This window comes from Hydra vulgaris, chromosome 04, assembly GCF_038396675.1.
Source record: "Hydra vulgaris chromosome 04, alternate assembly HydraT2T_AEP".
NCBI lineage: Eukaryota > Metazoa > Cnidaria > Hydrozoa > Anthoathecata > Hydridae > Hydra > Hydra vulgaris.
In genome coordinates this window covers 45,072,501-45,086,141 of record NC_088923.1, presented here as the reverse complement: position 1 = coordinate 45,086,141, position 13,641 = coordinate 45,072,501, and the positions used below count along the sequence as shown (strand labels likewise).

General features: G+C 27.4%; 1 protein-coding gene across 1 annotated transcript in view; it reads right to left on the bottom strand.

The window, feature by feature from the left end:
• The window catches only part of LOC101236816 (gamma-tubulin complex component 5), a 105,227-nt gene that overhangs the window by 52,008 nt on the left and 39,578 nt on the right, over window positions 1-13,641 (bottom strand). Inside the window, exons 10-11 of the mRNA XM_065796432.1 lie at window positions 11,225-11,314; window positions 4,419-4,512 (exon numbers count right to left, since the gene is read on the bottom strand). Coding sequence (XP_065652504.1) covers window positions 4,419-4,512; window positions 11,225-11,314 — 184 coding nt within the window. The remainder of the gene's footprint in view (window positions 1-4,418; window positions 4,513-11,224; window positions 11,315-13,641) is intronic.

Genomic DNA, 13,641 nt, shown 5'->3' with positions numbered 1-13,641 from the left:
ATATACCCAATTTTTAATAAAAAAAGGATTTTCTAAGTAAAATGTAATGTATCATAAAAACTATACATAATTTTATATACTTTTTCATATACTTTTGGTGTCATATACTTTTTCAGCACAGTAAAATTTGTTCTTATTGGCTGATTCTTTCACTTCTATTTTGGGTGAAGAATTGTAGATCAAAAAAGAAGCTGGGCGCTAAGTTGTATAAATCAAAAACCATATTACTATGCCTTTTGCTGTTCTATGATATGGAAAGAGCCAACCAATCATTTCACTGTCTGCTGTTTTTGTATGGTGATATCCATACAGTATCAAAGATCTAAGAAGAAAGAATGGATTGTAAACAATAAATCATCTGCAACTCGGCCTCTATCTCATGAAGAACAACCCAAACTTGATCAGCTAGCTTTTATCTGTAATCTGCTAGAGTTAAAGCAACTAAATCTTCAATATCACAAGATTCTGATTTTATTCCTGAGATGTTGAGGATTTAAAACACTCAACAGTCCAACACAAGATTACACAGAATGAATTAAGTATGCTGATCAGTGACCTAGTTTGTCAAAAAAATAATGCAAAAAAGTCTGACCTTAAGACTAACCAGTGGAATGTGCTCCAGTGAAAATGTTAAAATTTTAATATATCATGTTTGCCATAGAAACTTAACTGATTAATTGACTCAATCAGTATTTTGAAATTGAATTTAATCAGTACTGAGTGCAAACCTGAAAGTGGAGAATTTTTACTAATGATTCAAAGCTAAATTTAAAAGCAGTATATGCAACACATCCCACTAGCGATATTGTTACCAACATTGCATATATAGCTGTGACAGCAAAAAATTTGTAAAGGCAATGAAATGGTAAAGCTTTCAAATACCTGAAAAAAAATTTCTGAAGGTTGAGTAATGTCTAAATAAAGGTATGTGTGTTTACTGCCCCACAGATACATGAACTTTTGTTTTAAAGAAGGGTTTTAAGAAGAATGTCTAGAAGTCCTTCAAACTTATTGCTTATAATTTTTTGAAAAACAAGACATCAGATAACTATATAAGTATATATATATATATATATATATACACTGGCGAGCAAAAAAAAGTGAACAGCGACTGCTTACGCATAAAATGAAAGAGCTCTGGACTCTGAAACTCATACAAGCATGTTTATTTTTGTTCGTACTATCAAAGAACTTACGTTTATCTGTCAAAGAAAAATGAATAATCTTCTAAACATTAGATATGAATACAGTGAACGTTGTCAGCAAAATCTGTAGTTGATATTAGAGCGTGGGTGAAATAGGACGTATTATCGCTATATTATTATTATAAAAAATAAAAGGAAAAAAATGTCTCCAAATAAAAGGTAATTTTTATTTATTTTTATTTTGGTTATTATTTATGCCTCTTTAAAATGAAACTTATTTAAAATGAAAAATCCCTTTTAATTTTAATGTTATTGGATTTTTATGAAAAAAAAAATTCATTTAGAATACATAGTTTATCATTAAATAAATATTTTCTTCATATATTACTCTAAAAATTTTATCATTTTTCTTTCACAGAGGACCTCATTTAACAATGGAACAAAAAGGAATCATTGTTGGAATGAGTGCGTCCGGTAAATTGATACGCCAAATTATTCAAATTATGAAAGCTCAAGGTGTAAACATTAGTGTTGGTGGAGTTTACAAGATACTTTCACATCAGAAAAACAATAAAACAACAGCTAAAAAAAAAGGTTCTGGCAGACCAAGAAAAATGACGAAAAGAGATTGTCACAAGTTAAAATTGAATGTTTTAAAAAGTCGAAAAACCACTATGACGCATATTGCAGAAACTTTTACGTGTTCTGATGATAAAAAGGTTAGCCAATGGACAATTTCGAGGCGTCTTAAAGATCAGGGGTTCAAAATACGCCCATGTAAAAAAGTACCTCTTCTTACAGCACGCCATAAAAAGGCCATAAATCTTTGCTGCCCACACTGGAAGAATTAGAAGAGGATGAAATTAAATTTCAACATGACAATGCTCCTTGCCATACGTCTAAACAAGTTAAAAAATGGCTCAAGGATAACAATATCTTCCTTTTTGAAAATTGGCCTGCCCAAAGTCAAGACCTTAATCCCATTGAAAATTTGTGGGACTATATGGATAAAGAGGTCCATTAAAAATAATATTTTATCTTTGGATGATCTTTGGGCAACCATAAAACAAGTTTGGGTTACGATACCTGACCATTTGATAGCAAATTTAATTGAGTTGATGCCGTGCGATCAAATGAAGTGATGAAAAATGGTGGTGGCCACACAAAATATTAATTTTTTTTTTCAAAATGAGTCGTATATATGTGTATGTATATGTATTTAACATAAGCGATATGTTATATTTTATGTATTATATTTTTAATTGATTAATAATACATAATTTACTGAAAAATTGTACTGTTCACTTTTTTTTTGCTTGCCAGTGTATATATATATATACTTTATCCTTACAGAAAACTATTTTACAGGTACTTAGAAGTGTCTTTATAGAATTTATGGTAAAGTTATGTATAAATGTTGTTAATTTAGGTTTTAATTAAAGATTGTTTTTCTTATAATTTGCAAAATCTAAAAACTATAAAAAAATAAAAAATCTTTGCCAATACTTTCAATACTTTGAAGGCATTTTGAAAAAAATGTTGAATATAGTAAAACTGTTAGACAGGCCATAATCAAGAATCTGATCTAGAGTTTTTTATAGTAAGGCATTATAATATAATTATTGAACAACAAAATTAGCTTCTTTTTCTCTACCATCTTCATAGATCATCAAGGTTATATTTTGAAAATCCGGAAAATTGTTTTAGTAAAATATTCGGAAAAAATCTAGAATATATTTTCCCTTATTATCCTCTTAATTTTGCTTTTAGCTGAGTTGTTTCAAATTTTTTTCTCCAAACTTTTTAACATTTTTGTATGAGTGATGGGTGAAAAAGTTTAAAAAACAAATATGTAACAAAATATACACCTAAACTTGTATGCATGGTAAACATTTCGCATATCCGGAAAAACTAAAACGGAAAAACCGGAATTCCGGAAATATTCAGAAAAAGATAATCCCTGCATCTTGGTGAAAACTAAAATCTATTGCAAACAATCTTATACAAACAATAGTTCTGAACATGAAAATGATAAAACTTAACATTACTACATAAATCATCAAAAATCTACTGGACCTTGGACTACCAGATTCCACAGTTGGAATAAGAGCAGAGTTATCTTCATCAATAAAAGCCATTAGTATAATATGTTCACTTAAAACATTTCACTTACAATGAACTTATGAGCTTCTGCATATATGCTACCTTTGATGCTCCATAAAAGTTGATTATCACGAGTTAAATCTGTATCTAATGAAATACATAGTCAATCAGAACAAAGTACGTAGAATATCATGGATGTTGCCACATTAAAATAGACACCTTATTTAACTTTAAATTGTTAAAAGAGACCATGCTGATATGATAATAAATCAACTTTAAATTGATTATATACATATTAGCCAAAAGTTTTCAAAGTCTTAAATAGCTGGAGCTCCTTATTTCAAAGTCTTAAATAGCTAGAGCTCCTTAAAAGATTTCATTAAAAAAAGACACCTCAAGTACATCATAGTTTGAAATCAATTTAATTAATATTAACAAACTTGCATAATAATGTATTGATAATTTTTATTGATAATAAAAGTTTGCAAAACACTCTTTTTAGCAACTTGAAATGCAAATGACATAACACCTACTTTTAACTTCAAAACACAAGCTTTGACAAACAAGACTACTGTGTGAAAAAAAAACAATTTGAGCAGAGTACTATGAGGGATGTGGCGAGGATTAAATTCAGAACTTCTTGCTTACAATGCAACTGCTCTATCATTACACCACTGTTGCATCTATATGCAATCATTTTAATAATGCTGCAAGCAACATTGCAAGCAACCTTGCTCTAAACAGTTAAAACAACTGAGTAACAAAATAAAATTAGTAATTATTACTAAACATATCCAATAATTATCACACTAAAAACTTATGAACAAAATTAATTTATAATTTAAGCTTCATAATTTAAACAAAATTAATTTATAACTTATGCGCTAGTGGTGTAGTGGTAGAGCGCTCGCTTTATAAGTGAGAGGTTCTAAGTTCGATTCCCACCACGTTTCTAGTGGTACCGCACTCAACTTGTTTCTTCAAGCAGCGGCCTTGTTCATCAAAGTTCGTGTTTCAGAGTTATTGAGTTGGGAGAGGGTTATAATCACAAGAAGTCTCCTCATCTGTAGTGGCTTTTTTGGCTTTGGGGAGGTGAATTACTAAAAAAAACAAAAAAACTAACCTGTATAATAATATATTTATGACAATTCTGGTTGATACAATTTTTACCTGGCTTAGATGAGTTACAGCAATATTCTTGTTAACATGATACTTTCCATCTTTGTAGTTATAAATGTATAAATTTTTTATGCCTTGAATCATCCTAAATATAATATAAATGTATATACAAAATATAAAATATTCAACTATTTATATTATATAATAATTAATTATATATTAATTAACAATAACTAGTAATATATTAAAATAATCAAAATATATAAATTAATTAATTATATATAAATAAATCACAACTATAAAAACATAAAGCATAACTTATACTTTTCAAATTTACTTTTTAATTACACTATGTGATAAAAATTTTAAATGTGTGAAGCACACTAAACAAACTATGCAAGAAGTTACAAAACTAAGTGGATTTGTGAAATTTGATTTAAAAACATCAACAGGTGCAATATTTTTGTTTGTTATCCTCTTAGGTTCCTTACTAAACATTTATACATTAGACATTTTTTTCATAGCTATCTCATATTTTAATTAACACCAAAACAAAGATAGTATCAACAATTAATTTAGTCCATGTTTAAAAGTCAACTTTGTTTAAGACAGTATCTTTTACAATTAATACAACTCATTTTTCAAGTCAACTTCGTTTAATACCAGACTTTTTGATGAAGCATTTCACATACATGAAGAGTAATTTTATTTTACACTATGCTATTTATGTTTTGCTTTTTTTGTTAAGTAATATTTAAATAACTTTATCAATATTTTTAGGGGGTATTTTAATGAAGTAGTTAATGTTTATTTTAATGGTATTTAAATGAACATTTTTAAAACAACACACCCTAGTGAGAAAAGTTGAAACTTCAAATACATAAAATATGTTAATATATTATTTACAAGTAAAATAAATTCAGATAAAAATTGCAAAAAAAAGTTTGAATTTTTATAAAACTACGACTTTTTATTGAAAAATAAAAATAATCAAAATATTTAGCAACAGAAGAAAAACTTCTCTATTGATTTTAAAAGTCATAATTAAACGAAATATAAAAAATAAAAAAATAAATAATATCTAAGCAAAATAATCTAGCAAGCATGTGAATATTTATTTTGACAATATTAGCTTTATAAGTATACAGCGACAATCAACTTGAAAAAACTTTAAAAAACTAACTTGACTCTTGAAAAGTTTAGTTGATTGGTTCCTATATAATGACAAATTTTATCACTTGACATGCATGTATGCTTAAAATAAGGTAGGCTATGTACAAAATATATGTTCCGTATTTAACAATGTAATGCTTAGGTTTAACCTGATTTATTTTAAATTTTAGCACAAAGCTATTATATATTGTTCAATAAGCAAGTTTTTTAAACCACAATACAAGTAAACATTCAATACCATTGCATACTAACATTTTTACATTGTTTTGAGTTAATCATTAAATTAAACTAGTTATGCAGTAATTTAATAAAATATGTTGTTTTTTTTCAAAAAAGTTAATGTCAATAAATATTAAAAGCAAATAAAAAGAATTTTACGATGTCAAAATTTTGATTACCCTAATGTATTAAGCACTTTTTATGAATCACAAGGCCTGCAAGACTAACTTTTACAATTAAGACAACTTATGAATCAAGACAACTCTATTTAACACAGTACAACTAATTGTACTGTCAATTGTATTATTTATTGTACCTTGTGCAATTAATACAAACCATGTTCAAAGTCAACATTGCTCAAGAAGGTATCTTGTACAATTAATTCAATCCATGTAAAAATTAATTCTTCAGAAAGTTATATAAATTTCTGAATAAACTTACAAAATAATGTTTCTAGCTAATTTCTAAGTGATGATATGCAATTTTGAAGTTGATGAATTTCCAATTTTATTGTGTATCTATAAAAGTTTAGTAATTTCGGTTAGTTTCAAAATAAATTTACCAAAATGAAAATTGATAAACCACTAATGTAAAAGTTGTTTTTAATTTGATATGGAATATATTTTTGATTAAATAAACTAAAAATGTGTTATTTATTTATAAATTATTTTTTCAAAGCTTTCAAAACTTAATTATGTATAATTAAGTTTTAAAGGCTTATAAATTTATGTTGTTGTTTTTTACAAAAAATCACATTAAATCTTAGATTTTTTCTACTGTGTCAAACATTTTAAAGATTTCTTCTTTTCAAATATTTCAAGAGGAACTTAGGCAAGTTAGCACTTTTTTTTATTTACATGATTAAAAAAGTTGAACAGTAAAAATTATTATTTTCTTCTTAAAATATGTGAATATTTTATTTTTGGTTAAAAATATAAAAATTTTTAATTTTTATTTGTTTACTTGATATGATTTTGTGTTTGTTTCAGCAGAAGTAAAGTAAAATAAAAAATAAATGTAATGGAGGAAAATAAAAAAGCATCACAGGAATAGATTTATTCACACAGTTTATTGAAGCTGACAAAATTAATAAGTCAAATTCAGTAACAAATTCAGTCATTAAAGAAATATTTTATAAAAATTTTAAGCTATCAGTTAATTCACTGGAGTTTGAAAATGTGTGTGAAAAAACATGGAAATGTTATAAACGCCTAGAAAAGAAACATTTCAAGAAAAATGGATATGCATTTATACTTTCACAAGCTTCAAAAGATATTATTTATGAAGTAGAGGATGCTTACATAACAGAACAGTGTTTTTCAAAACAAAGAAAATCTTTTACAGAACTGGGTGATAAGATGAAAAAGGAGAGGGCACAGGAACTTCTCAATGATATAAACAACTTTATCACTAATGAGTGCCCAGAGTTGCATGTTAAGCAGTTATTGGGTTACCTCTTATATAGAGTTAACAACCAAAACAATAAAAGTATTGTTCGTATTGGAAATACTTTTTTTACAAACCATGTGAAAACAACAGATATCTTTAGCAAAGATGAATCCATTACTTTAATGCATTCCCTTACATTAAGTAAAGAGCAATTGAGAAAATTAGGATTTCTTTTTTCTTCAAAAGGCATATATATTCCAACAACCAATGAATTGCTTGAAGGAAGAAAAAAACTGCGTCCTATAATTAGTAATGTTTTGACTGGAAGAGGTGTTTCTGCTCAATACAAAAACCTTATAAAAATGACAATTGATTCTGTTTTGAATATAATTAAAGATTCTTTTATTCCAGTAGACGGCGATGAGTATTAGATGTGTTTTAAGGATGGTTATGGTAAAGCAGGACAACAAGTATCAATGAAATCAAAAGAGATGATTGAAAGCAAGTTAAATATGTTTCAATACGGTCTTATTCTTCTGAAACTAATATGCCATCAAGATGGAAAAATTACGACTCTGTGGCAAAATTATTCACAAAATGCATTGAGATCATTACGTTCTGTGTTTTTGATAAGAGAAACAGAAACTAATTAAGATTTGCTAGATTTTATTGTCCCAACTACTGATAACCCACGAGAAGTGTTAAATGTTAGGCAAAAATTATATCAATGTCAAAATTTATATTCAAGATACAATGAAGGATTTAAAGTTTAAACAACTCATAAGCGGACTAGAAGGTGCAGATTGTATACTTTGCATAACAAAAACTACTAAATGGACAGATATTAGGAGAGTTAGTGAAGGATTTCCGATTGATTGATCATCAGAAGAAACTTGGATGCTGTACGAAAAGCTAGTTGAGAAGGATGGTATCATTCCTTCTAAAACTGGAGATTTTGACACATGAAAAGGACTGACTAAATAACCACAAACCAAATCTGTTCAAAAAAGCATATGTATTACACATTAATATATAAATAGCACTACCTGGTTTTTAAAACTACTTTATCAGTGTCATATAGATTATAGACTTTTATTTACAAAAACAGGACCACTTGGTGAACCAATACATAATGCAAAAGACAGGGTTATTACTAAAATAAAAGAAAATACTGGACTGCTATTAGATATGTGTTGTAACTCTGGTGAGAAGAGAGAGACATCTACAACAGGGTCACAAGACCATAGATTTTTTCTGAAGAACTAATTTCAACCATAAAAGATCTATGCACTCCTATGTACAAAGATAGCAAGTTACTACTTGATTCTCAAATCAGTATAATATTTTGTATAGTTTCTTGTCAGCGTAAAATTAAAATGGACAAATTTCAGGAGTTATGCAATAATGCTACACTTAACATTATTACAAATATGCCATGGGCACAAATTAACCACACTCTTAATTGAGTCCTTCATCATTCAACTGAGTTAATAAGTCTTAATGATGGCTATAACCTTGGCAACTTATCGGAGGAAGATCTAGAAGCAAAATACAAAGATATTAGAAACTATTTAAAACTTCTCTCTCGTAAGACATCACAATTTACAGATGTGATCCGTCGTCTTTTAGAGAAATCGGATTCTTGTGTTTTAAACCAAACTATCCATTTGCATCCTCCAAAGTTATGCCAAGATTCAAATGAGCATACATGCAGATCTCATGAGCATATGTTTTCAAAACCAAAGAGATGTTTTGATTATATGTTTGAAAACCTTACTTATGATTAATTATAAAGTTATTAAATTTCTAAAACTTTGCCTTTTGGCCTAATATGTTGTGCGTTCAAAAAGCAAAGGATTTAATAGTTTATTTTTAAAAAAAACTTTACACAATATGATAGGTAATAAATACTAAAAAAAAAATATTTAAAAAAATTTGACTTTAACTTTTTTTTAAATTTTTGTGTGAATAATTTACTAAATTAACTTAATTTGACATCAGAATATTATTGCGCTAATGTATAGAAATTTAGTCAAAAATCAAAAAAAGGAATAAATCCAGACAAAAACATAAATACTTAAAATGAGAAAAAATAAATAGCAAAAATATTTTTCATATAAATACTTAAAATGAGAAAAAATAAATAGCAAAAATATTTTTCATATAAATACTTAAAATGAGAAAAAATAAATAGCAAAAATATTTTTCATATAAATATGACTTTTTGGTTGTCAAAAAAATTAAGGTATTGGCTAATAACTTCCAAGATACTATTCCCAATATCTGTTCATGATCATTTCTTCTTTTCTTATTTTTTGAGGTCACACTATTCATACATATTGTTCATCATATTGTTTTTTCTTTCCAGATGAATGTAAATGAAATCATCAACTTTCATTCTCCATGTATAAATGCCATACAGCATAAAACTTTGGAAGTGTATGGTGTATAACTTAAATTTTTTGCCCCTTTTGCTATTAAAGGTTGAGATTATTCTCTGATCTGAAGATTTTGAATTGTTTGTGAAAGTTATGTTCTAATGAATTATTTTACAAATAATATAAACTTGAAAATTTTATAGGGTACAAATAATAATCAGAAAAATTAATATAGGGCACAGTTGTAGTAGAACAAGAATCAGATTATGAAAAAAATGATGGATTTTATTTGAATGTAACTAAATCTGCTACAATTGAGGTTCAGAGGTATTTAAAAACAAAGCAAATACAAATTGCAGAACATTATTATATTGGAATTTCATAGAAAGTGATTTGCTAATGCTCTAAAAGCAAACTTGACTAAAGAATATTTATGTTCATCCTCAAGTTTAACAAATAGTTAGCATAAGGACCCACAAAGATTTTTTTTCAAGACCCGAATTTAAATGAAAGCCCAACTGAAAGACTGAATTTAACAAATAGATATTTAAGGTGTCTTAAGACGAACTAACAGCCTTGTTACAGTGTTCCGTGGAAAAGCATTTAACTAGGAAGTTCATGCATCCTTCCTTACCGATGACGCAATATATGTCCAGAGCTTGCTTCGAACTTCCTCAGAACTCTTGCTTCTAAAGTAAGCCCTTAAACCACTGCGCCACGGCTGCTGTATAACTATTTTTTTATAAACTAAAATTATTATTTTTTAGCTTATAACTGAATTCATGTTCCTAAGGCCGAGTGAACCACTTTAGTCAAGGAGGGTACTCTTTTTTTAACAACTTTCAACTCTTTAACTTCAAAACACGAACTATGAACCAAGGCTGATGCGCATAGAAACAAATTAATATACATTAAACATGCAATATATTTTATTATTATTTTTCTTTTTTATTTGAAAAAAAGAATTATAACTTTCAAATTTAACTGAAATTTAAATGAAATTTTGAAAGTGTTACTGAATTTAACTGAAAGCCAAATTTATATTTCAAATTCGGTACTGAATTCAACTTCGCCTTTTAATAAACTTTGTAATCTGAATTTTATTCTAAATGTTCAGATTCAGAGGAAAAGACATAAATTATTCAAAATGTCTTATTTGTTTTGTTTTTATAGTAAATTTATATGAATTATATTGTTATAAGAAATTTTTTTAGATATATTTTGAAACATATATAAATATATACTTTTATTTGTGTGGCTTTCCTATTTGCTTAAACTTTCAAAACAAATAATAACTTGAACAAAGTAAAAAAAACTGTAAATAAATATTTAAATAGAAAAACTAAAATCCTAGAACAGGCTATTAACAAAAACATTTTTATTTGACACTTAACACAATTCATTGTATTCACCCAATAATAATTTATTGCACTTCTAAATTTCAAATTTTTGTCATCTTAGTAAAATTCTTAACCACAATTTTTTCACTGAAAATCTTTTACTAAAAATTATATTAGTATTTTGATTATTTTTACATATTCAACATTCATCAGACCAGAGGTTACAAATAGAAGTTTCTATATATATTTATTATTTAGTATTTATTAAGATAAATTACTTAATAAACAATTTATCTGGCTATTTATAGAAAGTTAAAATGTTTTATATAAATAAAAATTAAATAATAATTAAAAAAACCATAATGTTTCTCTGACAAGCTGTATTTCATTAATAAGCCGAAATGCACTTTTTTCCTGACTCTTGCACTCTGATTTCAAATAAATTTCCCTATAAAAAATAAATTTAAACAATTAATAAAAGCTTACATTAATGCATACATATAAGCTTACATACATACATACATACATACATACATACATACATACATACATACATACATACATACATACATACATACATACATACATACATACATACATACATACATACATACTTACATACATAAATACATACATGCATGAATACATACAATTTGTTAAAATTCACGAATGGAAGTTTTTAGCCACATAAAATGATTACTATTTCTATTTGATTAATTCAATAAAAAATATTGTTTACAAATTTTTAAGGTCTTTGAAATAACTTTCCATCAGTTGAATCTCACCTCTTGAAAAATTCACCAGACTTGCTTGCTAATTGTAAGACTAATTTTATTTGGCTATTCCTTTTTTAGATCTCAATATAGATATCCTTGATTCACAAAGACTCCAATAGTTAGATGTTTGGCTTGGGCGCTTACTAATGCATTAATTCACCTATTCCTCGAGAAAATCAGGTTTGAATCCTCTGGCCATTCTTTTATGTGCTTCCGCTTAGCACCTATATTTAGCCAATATTTTTGATATTGGTGACTTTATTGCTCATCATAGTGAATAGCTTGGCTCTAACACCATTGACCCTGCTTGCACTTAATCCTATACTATTTCTCAACCTCTGACTTAATTAACTTTGTAGCTAGTTTTCCAAACAACCCTAATAACTTTAATTCACTCCTTGATTTGTGTCTTCTCTCTGACCCAAGCTTGTGTTTAGTTTCTCCTTGTTCTCTTATAGGTTCTGACCACCCAATAAGTGTTTGATTAAAGCTTGAAAAATGCTGACCTCTTCGATCAGTCTTCTCTCTATTATTAGCTAATTCTTTGAGTTTTTTATCCAAATTTTTCTAACATCCTATCTTGAATCTTATAAATTTTGTCCACCAATCAATATAGTTTTCTATATATCTTCTTGTTCTTCAGTTGACTTGCTAGCTGATTTGATACTAAAAGATTTTGCATTAGATTATAGAGTCTATTTAAAGCAACAAAAATCAGTTATTTACTGCAAACAACTATCACAATACTGTTAACTTTCCTATGTTAATGAATGGAAACCCTCTTGCTGAGTCCTCTTCTTTACCTCTTCTTGGATTATCCTTTACTATTGAACTCTCATGGAAACCATATATATAATCGATTGCAAAGTTAGCACGTGCTAAGGTTGCTTCTTTTTAGCCTGCTTGTCATTACCTATGTCATGATTCGATTCTTTACCTCTACAAATTTCTTATTAATCCTAATGGAACACTGTTTTCATATTTGGGCTGGTTCTTTTAATGATCCTCTTTCTCTTTTAGACAAGATCTAAAAATACATTCTAAACATAGCTGGACCTGCTTTATCAACCAAGCTTGAGTCTCTCTCTCATTTTCATAAAGTTGCACTTCTTTCTCTTTTTTATAAATACTATTATCTCTAGTTCTATCAATCAAAACTCATTCTCACTTGACTTGCCATTCAACATTATTGCATTTTTTTATTGTATTTGTCCTTGAATGCTCTAAAAACTTTTAATCATCTAGTTGCTTTCCTTGCACTTCAACCCTTTGGAACTCTCTCCCACCTTCATGTTTTCCTTACTCAATACAACCTACAACTTTTGAAGTCATCTGTCAACCATTTCCTTATCCTTTAACTCTATTCTTTGTTTTCAAGAAACTCCTCAGTTATTAGTGATTGCTTGCAGCCTTGTTGTTAGTGAACTAGATTTAAAAAGTTATTACAGACAGATAAATATATTAATGATACTGGATTATTTAAAAGACACAAGAAAGCTACATTTATGAAATACATTGTCCCATCCGCTCCATTAAAAAAATTTGAGATATTTATTTGAGATGAAAATTGTCCAATAATAAATAATTAAAACTTAGTTAATATGGTTCATGCCCAAATTATGCAATTTTTTGTGCTATTTTAAATTATCCATGTAATTAAAATTTGTACTCAATTTTATATACGGTTTAATGGGCAATATATGTGACTTCTGAAAACTTCTTATTTTCCTGAAGCTGATTATAAATTTATATAATTAAACTGATGAATAAGAACTATTCATATAATAGATAGAGTCAACATATTTTATGGATTATAAGCAAGATAGAACACTGTGTTCTACCATCATTTTAATTTAACATCATCATCATCATTTTAACATCAAGAATTTAAATAAAAACTTTGCTGCAAATAAACTGTCAAATAAACTTTCATTAAACTATCATATTATATAAGGTTATTTAAAAAAAAATCAAAAACTTTGGTTTAAAAGCTTTAATG